General features: G+C 39.0%; 1 protein-coding gene across 3 annotated transcripts; it reads right to left on the reverse strand.

Annotated features, from left to right (window-relative positions):
• Window positions 1–332: 332 nt before the first annotated feature.
• On the reverse strand, window positions 333–27,634 carry AFG3L2 (AFG3 like matrix AAA peptidase subunit 2). 3 transcript variants are annotated; one of them, XM_050890779.1, is made up of 17 exons: window positions 27,512–27,634; window positions 22,898–22,997; window positions 22,349–22,417; window positions 20,750–20,862; window positions 19,683–19,835; window positions 17,379–17,453; window positions 16,009–16,133; window positions 12,562–12,835; window positions 11,858–11,995; window positions 8,368–8,521; window positions 7,672–7,779; window positions 7,396–7,521; window positions 6,211–6,321; window positions 5,510–5,625; window positions 4,333–4,533; window positions 2,109–2,303; window positions 333–954 (listed from the first exon to the last, which is right to left on the reverse strand). In XM_050890779.1, exons 1-17 carry the CDS (start codon window positions 27,632–27,634, stop codon window positions 712–714), a joined length of 2,424 nt encoding a protein of 807 aa, XP_050746736.1. In that variant the 3' UTR covers window positions 333–711. The 3 variants fall into 3 exon arrangements, with proteins under 3 accessions (XP_050746736.1, XP_050746739.1, XP_050746735.1); XM_050890782.1 differs by having other exon boundaries at window positions 20,750–20,865; XM_050890778.1 differs by lacking the exon at window positions 27,512–27,634 and adding an exon at window positions 27,075–27,128 and having other exon boundaries at window positions 20,750–20,865.
• Window positions 27,635–27,683: the final 49 nt, after the last annotated feature.

A 27,683-nucleotide genomic window follows, 5' to 3' on the forward strand; every position in this document is an offset into this window, starting at 1 on the left:
ACACATTCATATGTTCAATATCTTACAGAACTCTGTAAAAAACTGACTAATAAAACTGCAGGAGCCAAACTGAGTTTCAGACTTAAAGACACTGAATCATGAGTACATTTTAAGATACTTCAGTGGGTGTCCAGTTTCACTGTCAACTTAATGGCAGTTCTCTATAGACAAACTCTTTCTAAAATCAAAAAGAAAGGTGGAGGGGAAAAGGGTCAGATGAAAGAGCTGACAGTTTTGCAAAGCTAGTACTTTAAGACCAGACTTTTGGCTAAGCATTCAACAATGCATTTTGTATGATTCTTTTTTTGGAAACAGGTCACGTACAGGTATACTTCAGATGAATAATCAAAAAAACTTTATTTTTTGTAAGCTTACATACATTTAAAAAAAAGAGACCAGTGCCACAAAGTTTGTGCATGAATCTGAACTGTTTCAAAGTTTGAGAGGCTCGGTTCTGGCATTCCACTGCAGCTCAAATCCAACGTATGTTTCTTCAGCTGACAAATGAAAGATGATCATCTTTTACCAGTGAACTGATGATATCACATATGTAAACTGGGAGCAGAACATCCTTATCTCATCACAAGAGATCACTCTTCCACCCATCCCTAATACAGTTTGGTTGAATAAATATTTTTTTGTTTTGAAGTACAAACTAGGTGAGTTTGGTTCTCTTCCAGAGTGCAAGTCAACATCACCACACACTTGCAGTTAAAATGGCATCCCTCCTCTGATCTGCCTAGCAACCTGTTCATCTGTTGTCTCCTCTTTCTCTTTTTCACGGTCTTTGTTCCAGTCTTTAAGGCCTTCTGGTAGTGAAGTATCCTCATCCAAACTTCCTGTACCTTCAACAAATTCTTCATAAGTAGACTTTTCTGCAAATGGTCTTGGGCCAAGCAAGTCTAGCATATCGCTTTTATCAAGCACTTCCTTCTCCAGTAGTCGTAGGGCAACCTGGAATAGCAATAAGGTATGTCACATATATAAAATACCTAAGTTGGCTCTCTTAACTTGGAAAAGTTTAAGGCAGTTTGGGACCAAATTCAGCACTGATTAATTTTGATAGAAAAAACAGGTTTCTCAGAGTTCACTTAATACATGATTTTCCTCCCCTGCGAGCATTTAGGTAGCAGAAATACCATTTTTTTTAATCCTACTTTTAAGATTTGGCAATGCGCCCTCCCCTATGGGCCACTGTCGCTGCTATTGTTGCTTCAGAACAGCAGTCTTTCGCTGCTCCCAAGAGGCTCCTGATGCAAGACATTAAGCTATAGATGAAAACAAGTGTTCCTTCCTATCAAACCAGATGGTTCAATAGGGCTGCTGTTATGTTACAAGCTAAAGAGCACCATAAAATACCAATGCGTACAATACTGTACAAGTGTAGCTTGTAACCTTCTTGGGTGAGTGAGCACATTGTTCAGCACAAACCATATTCAGTGATTTTGGGGGGGGGGATGGTGACCTACTACACCACCATTTACTGAATCCATACAAACTTGTCATCTTGTCAGTAAGCGTATCAGGTGCCTATCCTGGAAAATTATCCTTTTGCTCTATCAGGCTTTCTGGCATGGAAGAAGAGAATATGCACAAGGACAATCTCAGCTGCAGTGAGGCAGATCACAAGCAGCCAGGGGGCAGGAAGGAAGATGGTAGAAAGATACTTTTTATTTAACATCCAAAAGGAATTCAGAGAAAGGAAGTTATACATATGTCCCTTCTTAGAGAGCTTCTTTTACCCTAATGAATTAGAATCCTGGTATTTCGTGTTTGGGTTTTTAAAGTTTCACACTTGTCTAGTACGTCTACTAAAGCCTACTTTAGTAGACAGACTCTTCTGTCCAACTTTCCAAATGAATATTGACCATATAAGGGGGGAGGGATGTTAAATCACATTCATGAGAACCTCAGAGGTGTTCCAACACAAAAGTTTTCTATTTACTTAGTCATTTTAAGTCTTGTGACACACTCTCAAGATTACATCAAATAGTTTTTGAGCAAGCTTCCTCATATACTTACTAGTCACTATTTTTAATCTATTCAGTTCAATTCAGATTCTGGCTTACCACCTGGAACTTGGCAGCTAAAAATACTGTAATGCTCACCTTCTCCACCTCTGCTTTCTTCTCAGTCAGAAGACTTAATGTCCTGTCATAAGCAATGTTAATTAGCGACCGTACTTCTTCATCTATCAATCTGGCAGTTGCCTCACTGTAAGGTTTCTCTAATACCATGTCTCCTTGACGGGGGAGATCAAAGGAAATCTGCCCTACTTTTTCATTCATACCAAACTGAACAATCTGAAGAAAAAAGAGAAAAAAAAAATAAAAGGAGACATAATAAGATTTTAAGGTATGTTGATGTAAAATACGGTAAACAAAACGAAAGGAGGAATTCGTTTCACTATGACCCAATCTTTTCCTCTAAAACCAACCTTCCCCTGAAAACCCAAGTCTACCTAAGCTAAAGTACCTCAGTTGACTTTCACTTATTTCTTTTTAATGACTAAATTGAAGGACACAAATACCACCATTTAAAGGTGGTTACTCATGATGTACATAATGCTTTGCTGTTTAAATACTAAGATATTACAGAAAAACACTTCAGCCTTCATTGAGCATAAAACTCTTTTCCTTTACCAGAAATAAGCGTTTTTCCAATCCAAAATGCTTCCGAAGTCTAGCATATTCCACTCACTCATACAGATATTAACTTAAGTATTAAAGTAGAGGGTCTTGAAGACTTTGTCCTATCGTATGCAAAATCATATGCAATACTTCATCCCAAGACGCTCCCCTACAAAGGCGAAAATTATTCTTATCTTGCTTGACTCATTACTGAATATTGACTCCTCTGGTTGCCAAATATGGATGTTTTAAGTTGCATTTTACTCCAGCAGAAGCAGAAATAAGTTCAAACTGCTATTTATGTATTCACTCCATGGCTACTATCAATTTGATGGTTACTAAAGCGGCACTTCTCTGCTTGGTCTTGCAAGATCAATATAGGTATGACAAAGAATATTCAGAATTCAAAGAGATCTCAGCATTAGAACCACATCATAACCTGCTTCCTTAAGAAAAGTTCAATACTTTTCTTTAAGCCCCCAGTTCTCTCTGGAGACAATACGTCTGATTAATATGAACAAAAGTCTACACTTAAACATTTTTTAATTTAAAATTGAACAAGAGTCACTGAAGATCCCATAAAACTAACATTACCAGGATTTCATTACACATTTACTTCCAGAACTGGGGCAACAAGAAGGAAACCAGAGACCAGGAAGTAGGTGTGGTTTGGGGGTGGGAGGTAAGTGTCATGCAGGGGAAGAGAAGCGTACTCTAAAATGTCTCTCTTGCTCACCTTGTGAGTGTCTTACAAAATGACACCTCTTGTGTTGATGCAGCAAATGGAACAATGCACCCATGTGTAGCACGCAGCTACACTTAGGTGAGTCATTACATTGATAAGATTTCAAATTACTCATCTGTGCTAGTTAATGATACAAACACAAACTAATACCTTAATTTCAGCAGCCTTAATTGATAACAAATAGTGCTTAAATACAAGGTTTTCTGGATTTAGTTACACATGTGAATCCAAATTGGGTCTTCAAACTGGGCAATTGTAAAAGTAGGATCAGATGATCAAATCTGTGTACTGAATTCCATTTCAAAAGTACACAATTTCCACATGTATTTGAATCCAACTGTGGCATATATGTTCCTGCAGGCAGACGTAGGATAGGAATCAAAGCCTAATGCATAGACTCCTGTTGTAAGACTATAATAAAATGCTTGAGTCATCAGCATCTCTGTACAACAACAGCATACGTTCAGTCAAGTAATATTTTTTGAAACTAGGCTTTTGAGAGTGTCCTGGTTTCGGCTGGGACAGAGTTGATTTTCTTCCTAGTAGCTGTGTGTTTTGGATTTAGTGTGAGAATAATGTTGATAACACACTGATGTTTTAGTTGTTGCTAAGTAGCGCTTATCTTAAGCCAAGGACTTTTCAGTTTCCCATGCTCTGCCAGCAAGCAGGTGTGCAAGAAGCTGGGAGGGAGCAGAGCCAGGACAGCTGACCCGAACTAGCCAAAGGGATATTCCATACCATAGAACATCATGCCCAGTATATAAACAGGGGGGAGTTGGCCAGGAGCAGCAGATCGCTGCTCAGGCATTGGTCAGCGGGTGGTGAGCAACTGAGATAGTGGCAAATGCTCTGTGGGGGTGGTTGCAGCAATGGAAGCAGAGTAACTGGCAACGCAGAGGTAAACATGATAAGGAAAACTGTAAGGAAAAAAACCCCACCTCTTACTTAAGCACATACCTGAGCATATGCACTCTGGGTCACCTTCTTCAAGTCATCTTGGGCACCAGTTGTAATTCTTCCAAAGAAGATTTGCTCAGATACACGTCCTCCCAGAGTCATGCACATTCTGTCAAGTAGTTGCTCTTTGGTATAAAGATACTGTTCTTTGGGTAAATACTGAGCGTAACCCAGTCCTTTACCACGTGGGATAATAGATACCTACAATCAAAATTAACAGAATGCTAGAACTAAATAGTGTTAAAAAACATAAAGCATTCTTTGGTTTGACTTAAGTTTTTAATACCACAACCTATACCATACTCACCCAGAGTTAATTCAGACATTATTTCTGTTTACAGTTTTGCCCTCATTGTGATTTAGCCTTAAAAGCCCTGGCTAGCTCTAAACTGGGATAGCGACAACTAGAATAACTGGAAAAGAAAGGTAAGACCACCGTCATATTTTTTCCAAAGATTGTATGGTATTTTTTAAATCTTTTAATGAAAATCCACAATTCTTTTAGAGTTATGTATTGGGCTTTAAGTATTCTGCAACAGACATAGCATTTCCGCATCTTTAGTATTCTCAATAGCTGGAGGAGTTTCCATGTTTACTAATATCATTCCTTCCAGCAGTAAATTGTACAAGATGAATTTTAAGCTTGAAAGTCAGACAAGATTAAGAACAGAGCCAAGCAAAACTATGAATGTTAAAGCAAGTTTGGGAGATTGGGTGCTTTTTCCTTTATCTTTGACTTGTCAAGCTGTGCATCCAAAAAGCAAATTAAAACTAAAATCAGCCTCTAGATGATAATTTTTATAGTCATATTCCTGAAGAGGCATCTACCTGCATAACCTGGTATGATTAACTGAAACCGCTGATCTGTACTAAAAGCCTCAGAGAAAAAGCAGCTATCAAAGCAGGCAGACTCATGGGAAGATCAGGTCCCTTTCACTTTCCAAGGACATTTATAGTACAAACCCTGTAACAGCTAAGTCAGAAATAGTTAAGAAAGCTACAAGAAGTGAACAAAAAAGTACTCTAAAATTTACACACTTACATTATCTTTTGCAAGATTACATATTTTAATACCCTCTCAACATGGGGGGGGGGGGGGGGGGGGGGAGGGTGAAGAAAAGAAAGAGATGCTGTCCATGCTATTATTACATTACTAGTTCAAATTAGTTTCCTTTACCTTTAAGAGTGGGTCGGCATGTTCCAAAAACCATCCTGCAACTGCATGCCCTGCCTCATGATATGCTACTGTCTTTTTCTCCTCTGGTTGCAGTACTTGAGTTTTCTTTTCCAAACCTTTATAGAATAGATTTGATTAATAGTTTCAGACACATCTTTCTCTGCTGAAATCCCTTACCTCATTTAGAAATACAGTGAGTAATACTTAGATGCCATGTATACAATCTGTTGAAAAAGTTTTTAAAAAAATCCAAAATTTGCAAGTTTTAGAAATTTCTATCTTCCAGATTTTACTGTAACCTTGTCCTTGATTAGATTCTCTAGTTTCAAAGTATAAGTTCTTAAGAATATTCAAATGTTTAAATAAAACATTTGCACTTTAAAAATCAAATAGTTTTCTAGACTATTCCAGGCTAACATCAGTTAAAAGTATTGCTAAATCCAAACAGCTATTCCTCTTGCCATTTTGAAGAAATCAGAAAAGCATCCTGATGAAATTTCTCTCCCTATCCCTTTCTCCATTACAGAAGTCAGCAACAGACGAGATATGGAAAAATATCTCAAGTGTGTTTAGGAGAGAAAAAAACCATACAACCTTGAAGAACAGGAGAAAGATTCAAAGTGTGGCTATATATATACATAAAAGAGGAAGTTGCCTGTCATATTACAATTTTTGAGAAATGATTGATGTGATTCACCTACCTCCAATAACTCTTTCAATTGCTTGCTCAAAATGCTTTTGGTTTATAGCATCTGAGAGATGCCTTGCAGCAATTAAAGCAGCTTCATTACAAACATTAGCGATATCAGCACCTAAAAGCAGAGAAGGCATGAATTACTGATAATTTTCAACAACTTTCTCCAAGTCTAGCATCAAGATAAGGTTATCTAGAATTAGATTTCTGTAGATTCTCATAGAGCTTGAAAATTAAAGGCAGTACTCTCTGAAATAGTTCATTACACATAGTATAATTCTTTAAGAGATATTTAAATACATATAATATGGTTACAGGCTTTTAGGATTTTTCTCTCAAGTAGACAGCTATGAAATAGAGCTTATTACCTGTGAAGTACTTGTTACTTACCTTCTGTAAGTTTTCTGTCTGCAACAGACTATACTTAAACTAGTGTATATATTTAGCAGAATAAGTTTCCTACGTATGGATCCAGTATAGCTGAGACCTTGATGTATCTCTAGAGGATACCCTTTCACATTACTGGCTTCAAGTCATCCACTTCTTGTTAACGCTATTTGCAGTAATGCTATTGAGATAACTTTGCTTAAACGTCATCACTGTAGTTGCCAGAAATGTTGACAGTCAGACCTCAGAAAACCAGTTTTATAGAGACCACGGAAACAGTGAATTCAACTATTGGTCAACACAGATTTTAAATGGATTAAATCACAAGCCAGTAATGAAAATTCTCACATCCATTCCTAATTCAACACAAGGTTACAGTACATTTTCCAGGAAGAAGTTTTTACATCCAGAAAACAAAATCCCCCTAAAGAATATGCACGCAAACTCTACAAACCCCAGGTCTTCTCTAGTAGCGTTCAAAGAATCCAATAGACATATTAAAAGGAAGAATACACACACGAGTGATAGCAATGAGAAATCTCTGGATTGCTTTTGCTGAAGACAGAAGAAACTGCCATTTGGTATGTCACCCTGATTGAGACAGACAAAACTTAAGACCCTCAGAAACCTCCTACTTGCTCAAACGGGCAAAGAGAATTTCATGCTGTACCAGTAAATACAATAAAATAAAGTAAGAGTGCCATCCAGAAGATCAGGTGCAAGAAAATCAGTAGTAGTAGGGAAATAAAGTATCTACAGCTTACATAGTAAATGCAGAAGAATAGTGGCATTAGGAGTCACTTACCAGAAAAACCAGGCGTTAGCGATGCAAGTTTTCTTGCTAGGTTATCTTTATTTAAGACAGTGTCTAATTTCAGAGGTCTAAGGTGAACTTTGAAAATAGATGCTCTTCCTTTTATATCTGGGGGTCCTTTAAGATGAAAGAAGTATGCTTTTACTTTTCACACACACACATATTCTAATTGAATGTGTGCAAGGAAGTTACATATGTAAATAGCTGCAGTGATTTCAGAGCTATTCAATAAATGCAGAAGTATACAGCAATGCGGATAAAACTTACCAATGTAAATCTGCCTGTCAAAGCGTCCTGGTCTCATTAGAGCAGGGTCTAAAATATCCGGCCTGTTAGTACCTGCTAAAATTACTACATTTGTGGTTGTATTAAATCCTGTTGAAGAAATGTAATAAAGAGAAATATGTGTAAATATAATTTCCATGAAAAAAAAAACAAACAGAAATAAATAGACTGTCCGCTTTAGAGGGCCACATAAGAACTGACAGTTTAAACAAATGATCTTACAGCTGAAAATACTTCCATTTATTAGAGCATTGTCCAGCTTTTCATAACAAGCAAAAAAAATGGCCTTGGGCTCTGCTTTGTGAAGTACTATATCAAATCCTACTTTATCTTCAAAATGCAATAATAGATTAACTGCTCAGGAAATTGCAGAACCAGCATGGCTAGCTGTATTTTTTACAGACAGGCTAGTCTCATGCAAAGAATTTTTGTTTGGCCTATTCAACTATGACAAAGAGTTATCAGATGCACAACGATAGCTCTTTTTTCTGAAAGAATTTTAACAAAACATCAGGCTGCAGCAAAATGAGTCACTGTTCTTCATTTTAGGAAACAAGGAAACACACTCAATTTGTATTTAAGCTAGAACCCAAATCTTGCTTAACAGGTCTGAACAAGCGTATTAGTTCTTTCCCTTATCCTTGTATTATAATGTAATATTAGACATTAAATACTTACCATCCATTTCTACTAGAAGCTGATTGAGTGTGTTCTCTTGTTCACTTTGTCCTCCAAAGTTGCCCCTTCCTCTCTTCCTTCCTACTGCATCTATTTCATCAATGAAGAGAATGCATGGGGCATTTTTACGAGCAAGAGCAAATAAGTCTCTGACCTTAATAGGAGAACAGAGCATGCATCAGACTGGTTTGTAACTGTTCAGAGTTGGGAGGTCGGTAGAACAGGAAGAGGTACATCAGTAACAGTATCACTACAATTGAGTATGGTTGTTGATAAGTGTTCCAAAGCCTCCAGCCAGCTCTCAAGGCAATGGTAAGTTACACTGTAGCTGCCGCTCAGCAAGAGTGACTAATATGGAGGCCCACTGGTTGACAAAGCCTTTCTCATTCCATAAATTAAGAACATTAAACAACTTAAAAGCCTTAAGAAATAACCACTTTTCCTGAATAACTGAAATACATCTTCAACTTGAGCTCTAAAAGCCTCCAAACTTCAGAGATTTAAAGCCAGATTTCTCTTTTAAGCTCTTCTTTAATGCACAGTATTACAAGCAGGACTGGAATGCGAATGGGCATGCTACCACGCAGTCGTTCTTCATACCAAAGAAATAAAATCTTTTAAAGTTTTCCTGCAGTTAGAACAGGGTGATGTAGCTCCTACGGCGAACTTAAGGCTTACTTACAAGCACTTACCATTGCACTCTAACAATATGCTGTTATAAATATTGACTCTTAGCCATCCTGTCTCTCCATTACATGGGCTAGGAAAACCGAATTCACCTCCAAATATTTATTCGGAAATTAAATTAACTTCTAGAAGTCTGGAAAAAATGGCCAAAACATGAGCAAATAGCTGAAAATATCTTATTTAAAACTGAAAGTCCAAAAAAATTACCTATCAAATTCTACTGTAGTAGTTACAGCACAATGTGACTGGCTTTAAGATGCAACATTACAATGTTACTCTGCTTGCAAATATATCAGAAGGACCTCATTAAAACCAGTTCAGCAAGTTAACAAATCTACAACTGAGGACTTGAACTGGAGCAAACAGGAAATGAAAAAGTATGGAAGAATTTTGACCTGAGTGGGAGTTACACGCAGCTCAGAGCTTTACTACTTTTTATGTTAGAGATGCAATTAGAGAAGGCTTCTCTGATGACAAACAATGTACAGCAGATGTGAAGAGATGCGAATTTTGGACAGTACGCTCTACTACAGAAAGTCACTCTGATTTGTAAGTAGAATTTGAAAAAAGTACAATGAATAAAGCATGAAGGAACATGATAAACAAGGAAAAAGTGTCAGATGCTCAAAGTGAACTATCTTTTGGTTGGAAAGAGACAGAGATCCAGAAATATACAACTATTTCTCAGACGAACGGAACTAAAGATGACCATAATGCATATACACTCAAAAAAAAAAAAAGGAACCAAGGCTGTGTAAGCAGTTTTAATTCTAGCATATCCTAATTTACAAATAATCAATTCAGCATCATTAACAACTGTCCTATTTACTAAATTCATAGGAAATGAAACTAAAACACTCTCTCATGTTGTTTTCTACAGGCATCAGAAATTATCGACTGTGTTGAAACCTCGATTCATAGCCAAAGCAGCAACTGTTACGTCAACAGATTTCACTCGGTAGTAAAAGCTGATAATCATCTGCATAGACCAGCAGAGAAAGGTTAAGTCACTTTGCTTTGGGGCATTTCAGGTATGTATTGACAACTAAGGACAATGTAGTTTCTGAGTACCATTATTATTTCAGGATATCTAATACTTTCCCAGAGGATATGGATCAGTTTCTTTTCTTACTGTTTCTCAGTAAAGTCCCTTCTACGCTGCATGCTCCCTTTTTCAAGTCCCACTCATCTTACATACATGATCACTATCTCCATACCCTCTGGCTTTCAGTCACTTTTTTCAGTCATCATTCATGTTTTTTACCCTGTTAATCCGTTTCTGCATCTATTTCCCCACTCTCTGTCTACACCCTCTCCCCTCCATAGCAGCTCCTTTTGCCAATTTCCTTACACATTTCCAGTCTCTCTCTGCATCCTCACTGAAGCCTCCACTCCCAACTAGCTTCTGCATTTAACTTTCTGAACAGCTCCTGTCATTCTCAGTTCCAAGCTCTGTGCCTATCTGCATGTGTCCCCCACACCCCTTCCCTTTCCTCTTTTCAGAAGACCAAAAATTACCTGGCTTCACTTATCTTTTCCCACCTCTATTACTGGAAGAAGTCCAGCAAAAGACCATTGAAAGAGACCTAGGCTTGCAAGAGGCCTATGCATGCACAGCTGTGACAAACTAAGGACCAAATCTTGGAAAGTTTGTCTGCTAACCTCTAACACATCTAGACATGTGAAAACTGCAGTTTTTCAGGGCTTTACAGAACTTAGTCAAAATGAGTTTTCCTGTGAATTTTCACAGGACATAAAACCACATATATCTGGTAAGAGCCATTCCCTGTCAAATTTCAAATTCAAATCAAGACCCTAAAGCATTTCCATTTCATGCTAGCAGCATTAGTTTTTCAACATGAGTAAAAACCATGGTATGCCTCCTTAAGTCTGTTCACAGAATTTGCAGCAAATAAATCTTAGTTTTCCAAAAGTGTGTCACCTTGCAGTATACTTTTTAAGGGTTAAGACAAGATGGTTGGAGTTTGGTGAAGGTATGAGCTGTGGGAAATGGAGTATAAATTTTGGACATTATGAGGAACCTTATTTTTTTTTGCGTTACCTGCCTCATTTGTAAAATATTATCAGTAACTTGTTTATAGAATATTTTTCAGCAGATTTAAGTGTCCTTCCTTCCTAGACAGGAGAAGATAGATTTAAAACTGAATGTTTGAAATTATTTGTAATAAAAAAATTAAAGAAAAATGGATGTACTGGAACAGCACTAACTCCCTCCACTTAAATGTTTTTAATGAGCTATTTTAAGATAGTTAAGGCAAAAGAGCAGAAAAAGTGTTAGACAGATATATTTTCTTATTTAAATCACCTGATCTCCAGAAATCAGTCATTAGCTCCATGACCCTCAGACTCCTATTTCAACCAGAAGCTCATTTGTGTGTCCCAGACAACTATTTATATCTAAGAGTTTGACACCACAAAGAGAATAAAGTTCTTCAAAGAAATAGGAACGATCTAGAGAAGGAAGAGACATTCTCACAGCAGCAGTCAAATGAGCTACATATTTCTGACCCAGCTAGTAAATTTACTTCAGAGCAGAGCTTGGAGAGTTCGGTTCTGTTTCCTTAAGGTCCTGATGGCCTGCAGCCAGATACTGAACTGCATTAGTTCCTTTTATGAAAGGTACATCTATGATTCTTGTGTCTAGACAAGCATCTGGCATCACTTGTAAGTAATCTGCATAGATGAAAGAACTTCAGCTATAATCAAACTGTTTGCCTCCCAAACCTGACAACGTTCTTTCAACAACCAATACTGAAACAAAAGGCCAAGGCCAAAGACTTACTCGAGCTGGACCCACACCAACAAACATCTCTAAGAACTCTGAGCCGTTGACTGTGATAAATGGTACATTAGCTTCTCCAGCTGTAGCTTTAGCTAGAAGTGTTTTGCCAGTACCTGGAGGACCTGTCAGAATTGCCCCCTGCAAGAGAAACGGGTATATTTTCCTCATTAAGAAAACATATATAAGTCTATGAAATACCTTACTTGAAAGATCTACATGTTACGATGTTGAGTCCACTGACTCTTCTTCCACCACAGTCAATTGTGCAAGGAAACAAACTGAAGATTCATCTTTCATTTAAATCAGCAGAAGGAAAAAAAATTAGCTACAATATTGCCATGCTGTCTTAGGTTTACAGGAACAGTGTTTTCTTTGACTGACATTAAAAAAAAGGTATGTCATCAGATGGGCTCCCAGGACAACATAGCCAAACGACAATTCTGTAACAGTTATATACAACAATGATGGTACACATGCATGCTATGTGTAATTTCTGACCCGTGTGAACAGATGAAGTGTTCCACAAAGCAAATGTTCTCTTCTGAGGCACCACAGTTACACTGTTGGCACTTAACGTCTATTTTTTTTTTCTGACTGTGAGAAGAAAGAAGCTGGAAAGCATTGCATATGTAAACATTCCTAGTCCAATTGAGCATACTGAGGACTACCAAAAGCCTTTATCTGCTAACTTATAGTTTCCTTACCTTTGGAATTTTTGCTCCCAGATCCTCATATTGTTTGGGATTTTTCAGAAAGTTAACAAACTCCATTATCTCTAATTTGGCCTCCTCACAGCCAGCTACATCTTTGAATTTAACATCTATTTCATCCTTAAGGACTTTGGCTGTGGTTTCACCCACACTGAAGAGTCCACCCATTCCGCGCCCTGCTCGACCTAAGCCTGCAGGACCTCTTCTTAATGTGTACAGTAAAGAACCAATAATCAGGATTGTAGGCAGCAAACTCAGGAGAAACGATCTGTGGAGAAAAACCAAACAAAGCAGAAACCCATATATATTACAAAAATCCACTGTACAAAATGTTGGTTCCATCATAAGCAACCCTGAACAAGTTCAGGACAAATACTCTATTAATTTGTAATGTTTACATTTTTGCAAGTTGTTCAGATTGGGAAACAATGAAAATAAATTTGAGAACAAAAAAAGAGATTCTGAATTACAGAAGCCAAACAGGCCAAAAAGCCTCTTATAACTATAATTAAAGTAAGAGTTGGAATTAATTTTTCATTGCCCATCCTCCTTCTCTCATGACCCTGGGAAAATGTAAATTAATAATCTTAGAGGGTAACATTTCTATACCTGATGTTTAACAAGTGACAGTTCTGGGGTTTGTTTTGTTATTTTTTGTTTGTAAACCAAACACATCATCAAGTGACATTGATAAGTTTTACAGAGGAAAACTGCATTACCAAGTAAACAGAAGTAGCTCATTTTCTGTGCCCTTCAAAGGTAAATTCACAGGACTAGTTTATGCAAATGGTTATATTGTCAAAATAAGTTGTGTTAGGTAGCATATAATTGGTGTATGCTACAACTTCAGGCAGAAATTTCTCTCCAAAGTTGTGGCAGGTGCACCCGCCTCAATAAATGCCGAAACTTCTTGACCGCTGGAAGGAAAGAGTTAAACTAGAAGCCACGGTTTGGGGGTCGAGCCTGCCAGCCGCACCACATACAGAGAGCCCCAAGTCACGCACCCCAGCTAGCCGAGCCTGCCAAAACCACCTCAACCAGTGAAATCCCTTGGTTAAGAGAAGTTTCCAGACCACTGACCATACATGACCACAAGCCCCGATCTGACCTAGGGTATAAATGGAGCCCCGCCAGAGGGCAAATTGAGCCAGTCCTCCTCAGAGCAGCAGGTCTACACTCAGGGACCCTCCCTGTGGGTCGGAACACTGCCCACGGAAACTCCTGCAGGTTGAGTGCCTCGCCTTATTGGTGAGTGATTGCGCATTTTGAGTCATCATTCTAAGCTTAGATTTGGTTATAGTTCATGTAGTGATAGTTCCCACCTGACATCCTGAACCTGTAAATAAGTTGTGTTTGTTGCAGTGTTTATGACCTAATATTCCTGTTTAATCTGGCTATTATATCTCAATACACCATAACATTCCTGTTCAATTTGACTGTTACATTCTGATATCATTAAGGAAAATTGACTTTTAAAATACATTGCTATCTGTCTAGTGTTTCTGTGACAAAAATATAATCTTGCTCTTATTCCCTTAGGTCTTTCTCCATTTTCTTCTTCTTTCAATGTCTCTGTTTCCCTTCCTGATGGCTACTGGTTTTTGGTTTGTCGGTTTTTTGGTTTGGGTTTGGTTTTTTTTTTTTTTTTGATTACTTATTGCCCATTATCCTTCACTGTCTGTCCTCCAGCTTTCTAGCATAGCTCTGTTCAGGCCAAAAATCCTAGTACTAACACAGTCCTCTATCACAGTATGTGAGCACTGCATAGATTTTTCTCTGGTAAGACCTTCAAGGAACAGCTCACTAGAGGTTCTGCCAACACTCTGCAAAAAAAAAAAAAAGAAAAAAAAAGGCTGAGAAGAAGCACTACCATACGTGAGCACAGGATTTCCAGGCTTTACTGATATCCCACATTTCTGAGATGAAGAGGAAAAGAAGGATTTTCCCTATCCTATGGTATTCAGCAGATTCTGATCCAGCAGGGAACAGTAGTACTCTGATCATATAGCTGCTGCTCTCTCCTGCTTCCTGTGGCATTTCTGGGGCAGAGCAAGAAGTTACAGGCAATGTATTCTACGAAGAACAGACACTGAGGAGGAAAGGGCCAGTGAGCCTGTGGTCAGAAAGAGGGGTTCAGCAAGTAAGAGATTTGTGCGAGGTTGAAGAAGACATAGGAACTGACATACTTTTCCCAGTCTGCTGGGAGAAGCCTCAGGCTGACATGCAGCCTCTTTGCACAAGCACTGCGTTGCCCTGTCCACTCTTTTTCCTGGTTTGTTTAAGTAAGGGTCAACAGGTTTGTTTATGGACCATCCTTAAGAGTATGCCCCATTAGACAGAAACAGAGAAATGAGACAGAGAGTTTGTAGAAGAACATGGAACAGAAAACCTCTATCTGAAGTTGCAGGACGGTCCAGAGTTCAGGCTACCATTTTTCCTGTTGCCACCAAGACAAACAGGCAGCAGCAGCTTGGTAAAACACATTGCAGAAATAAACAAAACTTTCCCCTCCATCCCCAAAAAGGAAACATACACCACAGTATCAAGAATGAAAACACAAGAGAGGCAGCAAATAAGCCTTTTTCATTAGTAATACAAGCTGCTACACCCAAAGTTGAATTTCCTGATGGTATAAAACCTATTTCACAGACACCAGCAGGAGCCATTTTCGAACTGCTAACTGGGATCAAAAAGAAATCAGTTCTTGGGATAAAAAGATTACATCTGTCTTCTAAACCATTCAGAAAACCACATCCAGTCTCTTCTAAAGCCCAGGTCAATAAACCTCAGCTACATAAGACTAATACAAAGAATACAAATCTAGTATTGGAGCCATTATTCCCTACTGGGGAAGCAACAATGCCATAAATCCAATGTCAGTACTATTTTTCTTAACCAATTTAGACATTAAAAGCATGATGCCTCTTCCAGCTCCTGCTAACAGGCGGGATAGTGTGATTTACTTAATCACCGATTTCTTGCCTTTTTGCAAGGCCACAGAATTTGACTTCCGCTGAATTTATGGGCAGAAATTGGTGCCTGTTATACCTCAGTCAATATGCTGCAGTTCTATGCCATATTTTGCCTGTCCAAAAATCTGCGTGAGTGCCATCTCCAGAGCTTTACAGCTGTGCCTGGCTGACTCCTGCTCTAGTCCAAGTCACTTGGAGGAAGGGCTTAAATGAAGGAAGGACTAATTGTAAACAGAAACATTTATGTAATAAGAAGCTATATTTAGGCTAAGAGGATATGGATTTCTACATAGACAAAGTACTGAACAGCTCCTCTTACAGTTAACATTCAAAAATAAAACTAAGATAATTGTTAATCTGATAATACTGCCACCTAGTGAAGCATAAGGTGCATGTCTTACAACTCTACTTTTCTACTGTAAAGACAACCATTTTTATCAAGAGATTTTTTTTTAAAGCAACTTCTTACCCATCACTCTCTGTTGAGTAGACTACAGGCAATCTGTTCTCCACTTCTATTCCCAGATCTTGCTGCACAGTTTCAAGATTCCGTTCAAAAGTGTCCACACTACCGATATTAAACCAGACGTACTGCTATAAAAAAAAAAAGCAGAGATCACCACAAAGTGCCCTATCTTATTTCAGCTTCATTACAAGCCAACTTCTTCTAACACATACACAAACAATTCTCAGAACAGATTCAGACCAAAATAGAGTTTTAAGTTGCCTTGTAAAGTGTGCAACTGGTGTAAGATGCACCTAATAAATCTAAGGCCTACCAACCTGAATATACTGTATCTGTCATTGCTTCTACAGAAATCATACAGCCAATAATTTTGGGGCACTTTAAATAGGCTGAAATCCTGGCATTTTCTCCAGGAACAATTGGAAGGAGAGTAGGTAAACAGATCTTTAGGAGGGAGCTATGCAGTCAGAATAATACAGAGCACTGAACCGGCAAACACAGCACCCGTACAACTTACTGTTTCACCTGAAGGTCTCAGCTTTTCTGGTTAAAAAAAGGCAATTCTCTACTTTTGGAGTCCATACTAGCTTTAAAGTCAGCTGTCTTCACAAAAGACAGCATGAACTTATATCATACACCAGAAAAAAAATTCCAGACATTACTTTCAAGCAGAGTTGAGATTCGTTTTTTCAAGAAAATCTCCCTTTTTGCACCATGACCTGCCTGACTTGCCCCTACTTACCCTAATACTGAAAAAGAAAAAAAGAGTAGTCCTAAATATTAACTGATTGAGAAACTAAGGCAACTGGTGGTATGTGGGCCAAAGAGTAGGTATATAAATAAGTCACACTGAAACCCACTGATGAAGTAATGGCTGCAGATTTCACTTTACCCTGGAGGGACTTGCAGACCTTGTTTCAGAAAGTCAGTTAAAAAAACTTCACTACCCAGGAAGAGATAACCTGACAAAGCTTCTCTTTTGTTTTTCAAATAACTGGCTAAAAGCAGTCTGGAACAGAAAAGATCCAAAAGTATGTATGGTTAAGTCTGGGGTTTTCTTGAGCAGATGGAAAACAGCAGTTAGAAATGCAGAACCTTCAGCAATTTCTCACTCTTCCTGTTTGTGTATTTGTATCAAGAGCATGGTGCTGGAAAGGAACTACTTGCCACAGCTTTAAGATACCTGTGGCAAAACAATCGATACAGTAAACTGAAAAATACACAATGTAGGATAATGTAACAGTAAGGCAGAAAACATGTTGTAGATTAAGAGATTATTAATGCTCCAGACCAAGTTTTCTGCATCAAACTTTACCTAAGAAGATTGCTTTGCTGCTTCTAATGTCTCATGTATATGTATTAAAAGTGTTTACCCATTCATGAGGAGACTTTCCTGAAACAAAGATCACTCTAACAAAGCGCTTGTTCACCACTTCAAGTCTGTCCACCTGTAGGAGGAAAGAACAAAACTTGTGATGTGTTAGTGTGTACAGTTGCTGCACTTCCGTCACAGCTAAGAGCTACATATACCAAATACGAACCTGTTCTGTTTTCCAGTAAGAAGAATAAAATTCATGTTGTAGATCAGGATGGTTCCACAATCTACAGTTTGCCATTAGGAATGGCATGAAGAATCATGTATGTAATCAGTAAGCAAGGAATAATAGCATATTAAAATTTGGATTGAAAGGATGACCTCATACCCTTTTTCAAGGAAAAAAAACCCAATGCACACCTCAGCTCAAATCACAGGTACAGTGAAATAGCTAAACAATACTTAACTATTTCAATGGTCAAACACCAGAAGCAATAGACCACACAACTCCAAACTCTTGTAACAGCTTCCAAAACAAAACAAGCCAAACTGAACAGAATGAGGGAAGACTTAACTTTGCTCTTACAATTGTCTTCTCTAATATAAAAGACTGCCTGTGCTACCATATTAAACACAGTAACGTCAATTAGAAAAAGAAGACTTTAGTTGAGGTAACAGATACCATATAAACTAAAATCAAGAATTGGGCTGCAGGTTCACAGATATATTCTATTAAGCATTTTTTTTTTTAAATAGAAGTCTCAAATGGCTAGTTTCTTGAATTTGACAGTGTCTCTTCAGAAGGCAACTAAAGTTTCTTTCCATTTTTTTCTTCCTCTTTCCACAAAAGAACTGGTTTCAACATCTTTAAAGAATTTAAAACTAGCAATGGTTCTACAAGTTGGGCCTGAACTGTACAGCGGCTAGCAAGGTTGTTTCCCTGAACTCACTACATGTGGCCACTTCTGGCAAAATGAAGAAAAACATGAGCTAAGAAGCCACTCCAGATCTAGCCTGACTTCATGCAAAACTACCTGAACATCTTTATTTTGAAAAGCACGTAACCCCAGTAGTGCTGATGTTTTCTCCCGATTAACTGGCCACCACTATGGCAACCAACAGCATTTGATAGCTACATATTTAGCTTATCTGAATATGCAGACTACATCTTACAAAGGCCCAAGAGACTTGGTTTTGTGCAACAACCCACTTTCCTAATGCTTTTCTGCACCAAGGGTTCAGGCTTTGTTCACTCTAACAGCTAAACCAATCTTTTTACTGAGCTAGTGTCTTCCTGCTTCACGACAAATATAATCAGTAAGGTTTTTTTTACAAGATGTACACATAATTGTCAATTAAGAACAGGACTGTAAGACACAGTCTAGGCAGAAGGGGAGAAGCATACAGAGCAGCTCTGCATATATCAGTAAGACAAAGAAAGGTAGGAAAAAACCTGTTTAGCACTTTACTAAAGTAATGGAAGGGTAGGAAGCATGCTGTTAAACAAAATCCCAGGTCTGAAACCTAGAGGAGGAAGCAAGCCAATGTTTTCCTAACCTGCAGGCAAAGCTACAAACAGGGAGGTAACAGAGCCAAGAACTAGCGGCTCCTGAAGTGGAAGAGGCCTGTGTAAGACACTCGATCTCCTGAACTTCATGGCATCATCAACCTATTACTCCAAGTGTGGAAAGCTGCCAAGTTCTACAGAGAGATAGGACACCAATGCAAAAATTGATTGCTCCAGTAGTGGCTCCAGGTAAGAAGGAGAGGAGAAATGAGAGAGGAGAAAACAAATAAAGGAGGCTATTTTACAACATAGTTATGCCAATTTACTGTCCTTGAAGGGATTCTTCCATTCCCCACCCCCACCTTTCTGTTCACACTGCTGCTCCTCAGATCCCTTGAGGAACTGATATAAGGCATGAAACAAGCACAAAACTCTTTTTTCTTCAGGGGGCTGGGCTCGTGGAAGTGCTTAAGTTTAGGAGTAAGTTTCTTCCGAAGGCAGCTGGCATGTCTACTTAAGCCATTAGGTCAGCTTACCTGTACTATAAAACCATACCCTGAGAGACTGTGGTTACACTGCCCCTTCAAACAAGCATCTACATGAGCTATCCAACAAAGAAGTTCTGTCCTGAGCTGCTCATTCCCTCTCCTCTCGAAATGACACAAATCTTCACACAGCCATCCAGAATATCTGATCAAGGAACTGATTAAGACAAAAGCTAATCCCTTTCTCCCTCAAAAGTTACTCTTGAGCCAGTTGTCACTCCACAGATACATGAATACAAGCATAAGCGGGGAGGCAGAAATGAGCATCTTCAGCACACTGATTTTTCATTTGATTCCCCTCACTACTCACCACTCCTTTAGAAAGGTAGTTATTGACAAAGTCCTTCCAGGTGATTTCTCTCCCAGGGACCCTGAAGAAGAAGTAATATACAACCATTGTCCAGAAAAAAGAACTTCCCACTACGTACATCCGAAACTCCCTGACATCCCATGGAATGTCACCCTAGGAAATGGAGAAAAAAAAAAAGTTTTAGAGTCTGTAATACAGGAACTATATAACAAACAGGTTCTAGTATCTATTTCTGGCTTCTGTTCCCTGCCCTCAAGGTTACCGCAGAGAACGTCAAACAAAGCTGTATTTTGTTGTATGAACACGCTTCAGTAACTTCAGATATAATTGAGGAATTCCAGCATTAGTAGAAAATCTTTAAGTGTTTTACAAATACTAATTGAACAGTTTTGACCTATGAACTACTTTTTAAAAAAAAAAAAGTTTTGCCATCTGTTATGAGACCTTTCTCCCTCCATTCTAAAACAATTCTCCCTGTCTTCCAGGACTACATGCAAGACTGACAAAAATAAAGGAAAAAACTAACAGGAAAAACCCAGGAAGGAAGAAAAATTATGTGCACCAAGTAAAATCAGAAGAATATTCTTTATATTCTTGTACTGCCAGATGCTACCATCTTTGGGCTACAGCTAATGACAATAAATATAAATTTCGAAAAGAAACTTACATAAGTATTCCATTAAGGTCAGAACGGCTAACAGTAAACTACACTTAACTAGCATTGTGTGGTCAGCAAGTTTTACAAATTGATGTTCTGAAACAAAATATGGAGCCTTTAAAGGCCTGAGGCTCTACTATAAGAATACTAACTACTAGCAACCATATTCATATAGCTTAACTCCTGAACCAGAGTTAGATGCCTCTGAAGGTATATACAAAATGGTTATTTATGAAAGGCACTGAGTGGGGAGCCACCTAGAGTCAGTTACTATGAAATATTAGGCACAGGAGGCTTAAGGAAGATTTAGGCAATCAGAATATGGCCCTAAAAAGCAAAAAACATGCAACGTTATTTCACAGGGACAAGACAGTTAGTACAATAAAGAAAGATATTTTCAAGACAAGACCTTCTGTAATCTGGTCCACCAGTTAGTTTCTTCTTTCTTGCCACCTTTTTTTCCACCACTGCCACCTCCTCCACTACTAGTCCCACTAGGCTGTCGGGCACTAGCTTGCTTTGCTTCTAACAAAAATAAAATGTAACAAAAAAATACATCTTTACATCTTATACCAAATCTCACACTAGTTTTTATTAATTTTAAAACTAAAGAGTTGTTCTGAAAAATGAACTAGTTTGCAATGCCACAATAATTAGAAGATGTGAGAAACTGCATTTTCCATAGAAAAACAGATATATATATTCCTTTAACTGGCAGAGAGACATCTATCTCATACAGTTATGATCAGAAGAGAGGTCTGTTAATTGTATAACTGATGACACTTGGGCATCAAGAACTGAAAAATGTCCCAAATATAAAAAAACCCTGTTATGGAGACTGCATGAAACATATTTCTACTGCACTAATCCAAGACGTGCAAGATTATTCTAAGCGTTTTTTGGGGGGTGGGGGGGAATTGGTGGGGCTTTTATTTGGGTTTGGGGGAGTGCAGGTGGGTTGTTGTAGTTTGGTTTTTTGTTTGTTTGTTTTGTTTTTTAAAAAAAAACACCATAAGCTCTAGTAACATCTCCTTCTCCCATAATTTACCCCTGCAGTCACACTATGGTCCTCTTAAAGCTCAGAGTTTATCAACAACACAGGTTGGCATCCCTTTTTAATATTCTAGAGACAAGCACAGCACAGCAACAGCCAACTACAGCTGAGGAGTTCATCTTAATCATTCTTCTACTCATCCAACTCACAAGGCACCTGCATGGTGTAGCATAATGTCATATATCAAACACACTCAAGAGGGCAAGACAGAGCACAACGCTAACACACACTCCTTCCAACCCTAACTTTCAGGAGCTTGGTACTTTGGGCATCTAGGCATGACACTAGATTTTACTATTCAAGACCTAGTAGAAGGAAAACTGCTGCTCCTACTACACCTCTCATAAGAGACTCACAGAGTTGCTGCCTCTCCTTCTCCTTGGAAGACATGTTATATAGATTTCTGATACAACGGAGTAGCTGTTATTGCTAATAATTTCCAGGTTCACCCCTCTCCTTGTAAAGGTAGGGCTCCTTCTAGCACTGCCACTACTAACTCCTCTTTCAAGCACCAGGCTACATGGTTGGTCCTGACTAAAGAGCTCGTTCTGGATCCTCACCCAGAATGACAATTATGGTTATTCCATACAAAAAAAAAAAAGAAAGGTATTTTAGCTTGCTCTAGGAAAAGCTGAGAACTATACACATAGAGAATCTCTGAATGCGTAATTAATGTCAACTAATAGGAAACAGTAACACAAGAATTTAAGGACAGCATTCCAACAGAAGCATAAGAGAAAATAAACATTATTCCAGAAGATATACATGATATGAAATCAAAATAACATTTAATAAAAATATATCAATTCACACTTTTAAACTAGTCTGGTACAGAAACATCTTCCCTGAAAAATAAACAAAAAACCAAAACCCAAACCCACAATATTACACTAAAATCTAGTCTAATGAATACACATTCCACAAGAAGAACTGAAATCAAGCAGCTTTTTGTACCTTTTGTTTCTCCAGCTGTACCTTTAGTTCCATTAGCTTTCTTCCCATTGGGAAAATATTTTTCAAATCCTATTAAGAAAGAGTTAAAGAGCTCATAACTGTTTTTTAGTTTACAATTCTGTCATTACACTTCGGTAGTCACAAGCTGAATGTATACAATAGCAAAGAAGCTAGGAACATATAGAATGCAAAAATGGTTTTGTTGTCTTCTTTTGAAGAGCTCTACCAGGTTCCCATAAATAAATCTACTACTGTTCACAAGAAAATACCAAATGTATTTAATAACCTAAAGTAAAGCTATCCTTTAAACCAGAGATAGACAAGCTTAATTCAACAGAAAATTGCATTGCATAGCGTGAAGTTGAGCAAACTGCAGTCATTCTTTAATAGCTCCTAAAAATCCCATAAATCAACGTTCCATCTCAAGATTAATGGCTGGTTAGTACAAGATCCTACTTCCCCACAGACAATAAACCTAAATGGCACACAAGTGCAGTCCTCAGCAAGGAATGCAGTCTGCTTCACTTCACTGATCAAAGTTAAAATCACCTTTGGGAGGTTGAGAAAAAAGCCTTCTGCAAGCAGCAATTACACTTGCCAAGACAGTACTTCTGTCAGTAGTAACTCCAGTGGTAACTTCTTCACGGAGCTGAAAGATGAAAAATAAATATAAAGCAACAAGAAGGTGCCACAAAAATCTTCAAGCTCTCTAGTAGTCCTGAACTGCAACAAGTCAGATATTACTTTACAACAGGAACTTTACAATAGACTTCGTAGTAACTGCTGTGGACCAGAGTGTAAGACAACAATGGAAAAGGAAAAGTCAATCAAATGGGTAATTTCTACAGCAAGGAAATTTTTATTCTATTTGTTAAGAGCAGAGTTTCATCTTACATACAAACATAACTTTCTTTATTAAAAGAGAAAAATCAAGCAGGAAACACTACAAGCTATGAACATCAAATACCTACGCACTGATCCTACGGGAAATATTTCAGAATACCAGCTGAATGACACTTAAGTACAACACTAATTGTGACTGTACAAGCATGATCCACACAGTACTGAATTATGTTTTGTTAAAGAACTGCAACTTTTTCCAAATAGTTAAGAACCTGTAACTTCTGAATATGAAAGACCTGCTTGAATCCAAAAGAAAGGGATATGGCAGATAATGCTTACGTTCAGCTAAGAAACCAACACATGGGAGGAACGTCAGTTCAAAAAGCAGACCTAAACCCCTACGTAAAGAATCAGTTATGAAAACACAACAAACCCGAGTCTATCACACCTTGTTCTAAGACTAATTGTTTACTGTTATTCACCATTTAAGTGCAATGAAGGAAATATAAATATTTAAAATGACTAATTCTTAAGAAAACTTTTGGTTCATAACTGAATACTTGAAAACAAAGCTAACTGTAATTTTATTACAGAGAAATCAAACCCCCTTTCTTCAAGAAGGACATATTTTAGATAAAATCCCAACTTGTCCCCTTCCTAAGCTTTCCGAGTGCTTCTAAGGAAAAAAAAAAATATTCATATCAAGATTTCCCCACAGGCTGACTTACTTTCTGCCTCTGTTCCCTTCTGCCCCATAGAGGCGCTCAGCCTCCTTTTGTTCTTTTTGATTAGAAGTTATTTACGTTAAGAGCCAGGGAAACAGTAAAAAAACCAACCAAAACCCAGAAAACAACAGGTCCTGGAAACATGACTCAAGGTATCCATGCAAGACCGCAAACATCCATCTAGGACTAACACCTCTAGGACTACATCTGTGAAGGAAAGCTCAATGTTAGCATCTCCATAGCCATTTTGTTATAGTCAAGTTACAATGGTTGTAGACAAAACCTATTTTTGCATATTGAACAAACTTGTAGGATACTAGATTACATGCTAAGACTACCCTAGGAATGCTGACATATCATTAATTGAATGCTAACTTTCCTGAAGCCTTCTGCCTGGGAGCTTCCCCCTCCACCCCTTATTAAATGATATTAAATACATTAGACTTATTCCAAGCAGCCATCTAGTTCCACCTGCTGGAACCAAGAGGAATACTAAAACATCCTTGTTGCTTGCTTTTGCTGTAGACTGAGCTAAGAATTCTTAGGCTGCTTGATCAAGCCATTATTTGTTCCACTGCATGTCTTTGAATAAAGTCTGATACTGAAAATCCAAGAGGATATTCTACTGATCATGAAAAGCATGTGCAGTGCAGACAGTTTGGAGAGCAGCTAATCTAGAGAATAGCTACTAGGTCCAATATACTATGACCTCCAACATGAGCACTTGCATCTGTACTCCTAGAAGAAGCTTTAGGACAAGTGGGATGCATCTGTGTGGGCAATAAAATAAAAAGGGCTTGCCACAGACAAACCCATCTGTAGTTCAAATACAAACAGGTAGTGAATGTTGCAGCAACAAATGAAACTCAAAGACATGTCCAGTAACACTGGCTTCTATCCTATGTCACTGGTCTCCTACAACACTGAAAAATTTGGGAGTTACTTATTCTGCAAGCTCAGATTACTTTTTATTTGTAAAGAGACAGGAATATTCAGAAACCTTTACTCCAACTAAAATAAAGCAACTGCTCACGTTTAAAAGAAAAGTTGAAGTAAGCCAAATCCAATTGCCTGACTCAGCTAGACCAGCATGGGTTTATTACAGATAAGTTATAGTTTAATCAAGGCGGGCGGAGAGAAGGAGGGAGCGAAGGAGAGAGAGAAGGGTAAGCAGATAGGGCTTTGGGGCAGACGTGAATAATGGAACTGGTTTGTCTACAGATCTCTACAGATCTGAAATTCCATGAACAAATGCATAGTCACCTGTCAAGTTAATATGCAGACCGCTGAGTGTTTTAAAGTTGTTTTGTGAGAAAAGGGAACAATTGACTTCATGGCATATTCAGTAAATCATCTGACTGAGTCTGGGAGGCGTGCTTTTATGCTACCGACAGGTCTAGGTGAGTCCGTCTACTGAAATATGCAGTTTCCTTTCACCATAGCACTCCACAAATGCAAAAGTTGTTAGAACCATGCTACACTGGTAACAGCTGCTTGGGTTGGGTTTTTTTTTTTTCCTCCACTCTGTAAGTCATCAGCATAAAAAAATGATCATATTGATCCTGATACATGACCTGTCCCTGGGTTGGCTAGCAATGGGAATGCCACAGCAAGCTTAGCTGATATAAGTACACCCACTGCCTAAGCAGAGGAAAAGCAAACAAAGCACATTTTGACTGGATGCTGTTTTGGGCTATCTACCAGGAAACTCTGCCCAGCTTCTCTCAGTCAGAGATGAAAGAGCTGTCACAGCATATAAAGCAAAAAACCCTATATAACATTTTTTTTCAGACAAACCTTGTGACACCTTCCTAGAAAATCAAGACTTTTTTTTAATAGAAGTTCAAGATAAGCAAAGTACACAAAGATCGGTTTTACAGTTAAAATAACCCAGAAAATGTTACTACTCCAGAGGGTAACATAAACCCAAGATCTGTAACACCAAAGAAGTGCCTTCCAATATTAAATAAAATAGATAATTTTAAATAAGCAGAACTACTGACTTTACAAAAACTTTGTAACCGTTATCCATTTTTTAAAAACTGAGGCTACACAAAGCAAGAACAGAAAATCCACTTGCTTAGCTATGTAAGCAAAAGATGAAGAATCCATTAATTCTAGAAAGTTAAAAGTTTACAGCTTTATCCATAAACAAGTTCCAAATCAAACAAAATAAAATGAAACCAAAAGTCTTAATTACCTAACAGTCACCAAAATATTACATAAGAACATGTTAGAGGGGTGGGGACAGAAAGCTGGTAAAGAAATCTAACTTAATGCAAGTTACTCACTTTTTTTTTTTAAAGAAAGGTCAAAAAAAGTAATGGCTTTTATGAAAACAAAGTTCCTTGTTTTGCTACCTATACACACACCCAGATGCTAGGATGAATACAAAGTTCCCTTCATGGTTCCTATGTTCCATTCCAAGTAAGAACTCATTAAATTTTATTGACAGAAACAAGAATTAGTTTCCTGACAGATTAGCAGTACTGCTGACAGTATTTTACTTATTGTTGTAATGATGTTCAGCTCTGACCAAACAAAAACACAAATTCAACATTAAAAACAAAACACGTATTTATACTTAGGACTAAGTTACTAACACTCTTAGTGTATTCATCTCACAGTTATCACTATCCTAGTGATAACCTTCATACCCACCAAGGTGCAATTGTTCTCTACTATACGCTACAGAAAAACGAAGCGACCTGCCCAAGATGCCATTGAAAGATACAGGAAATAAGCATCTCCCTTTTCCCAAGCAGTAGCATAGGCCTATCATTCCTCCGACATATTAGGGCTGACAACAAGGGTTATACACATCATACAATAGCTGACAGTCTAAACCATTTTACTAGGAATGAACACCCAGCCATCATGATTTACCAGTTAATACTAGAATAACAGGTTCAAATCCATACCACTATTGCACCATGCAACCCCAGAATGCAAACAACCGACCACTTGCCTTCTCTTTTTCAGCACGTTACCGTTATGCTCACTGACAACCCAAACCCCCAAACAAATCGCTCAGCCCACAGCACAGACGCTATGTGCGGACAGCCACAGACCCACCTACCGCGAATCATCAGCCTGAAAGAGCAATGGAGGTACTTTTGAGTTAGGTGGAACACATCACTTGAAAACCCGCTGGGAACCTGACAATACCGGCGGGGTGCAGCAGCAACAGCAGCTCTCAGGTGCCGCCTCATCCTCCTCCAAGAAGGCCTCTCCTTCGGCCGCTCCTGCAGCCGAAGAAGCCCGCAGTGCCCGGGCGTGCCCCCGCACGGAGCCTGGCTCCCGTTGCCGGGCCAAGAGGCGCCGCACTCACGCCCATCCACCGGCCCTCGCTCCCCACCGAGCAGGCAGGGGGGCCGCCTCCGCCGAAGGGGGTGAAGACGAGCCGGGGAAGGCCGCGAGGAGCAGCAAGAAGCCCTCGGCCCCGGGCAGCGGGGCGCCTCCCCCCGCCCCGGGCAGCGGCGGGGCCGCCCCGCGCGTCACCATGGCAACCGAGACCCTCCCTCACCCCCCCACTCCCGTGCTTACGGCCAACGGGCGGAGGAGCGGCCGGCTGGGCCCGTGCCCTGCCCCTCACCTGCGCCAGGCAGGGCCTTGCCCCCAGCAAGCCCCTCCCGCAGAGCAGCTGTTGCAGCAGGACCCCGGGGAGCCCCCGGCGCCGGCAGCTCCCCCGCGCCAGCAGCAGGTAACGGTGCGCCATGGCCTAAGCGGCCGCCTCGGCCCACCGTGTCCGCGGCCCCGCGCCGTGA

This window comes from Gymnogyps californianus, chromosome 2, assembly GCF_018139145.2.
Source record: "Gymnogyps californianus isolate 813 chromosome 2, ASM1813914v2, whole genome shotgun sequence".
In the NCBI taxonomy this organism is placed as follows: domain Eukaryota; kingdom Metazoa; phylum Chordata; class Aves; order Accipitriformes; family Cathartidae; genus Gymnogyps; species Gymnogyps californianus.

Bases quoted from the DNA above. Each gene is read 5' to 3' on its own strand.
- AFG3L2 (XM_050890782.1), bottom strand. From the start codon at position 27,634: ATGGCGCACCGTTACCTGCTGCTGGCGCGGGGGAGCTGCCGGCGCCGG. The intron at 19,836-20,749 runs GTCTTGTCTTGA...TCCATTTCCTAG, and splicing joins GGTGGACCAGATTACAGAAG to GGTGACATTCCATGGGATGT. The intron at 2,304-4,332 runs GTATGTGCTTAA...TTTTTTCTTCAG, and splicing joins CCCAGAGTGCATATGCTCAG to ATTGTTCAGTTTGGTATGAA.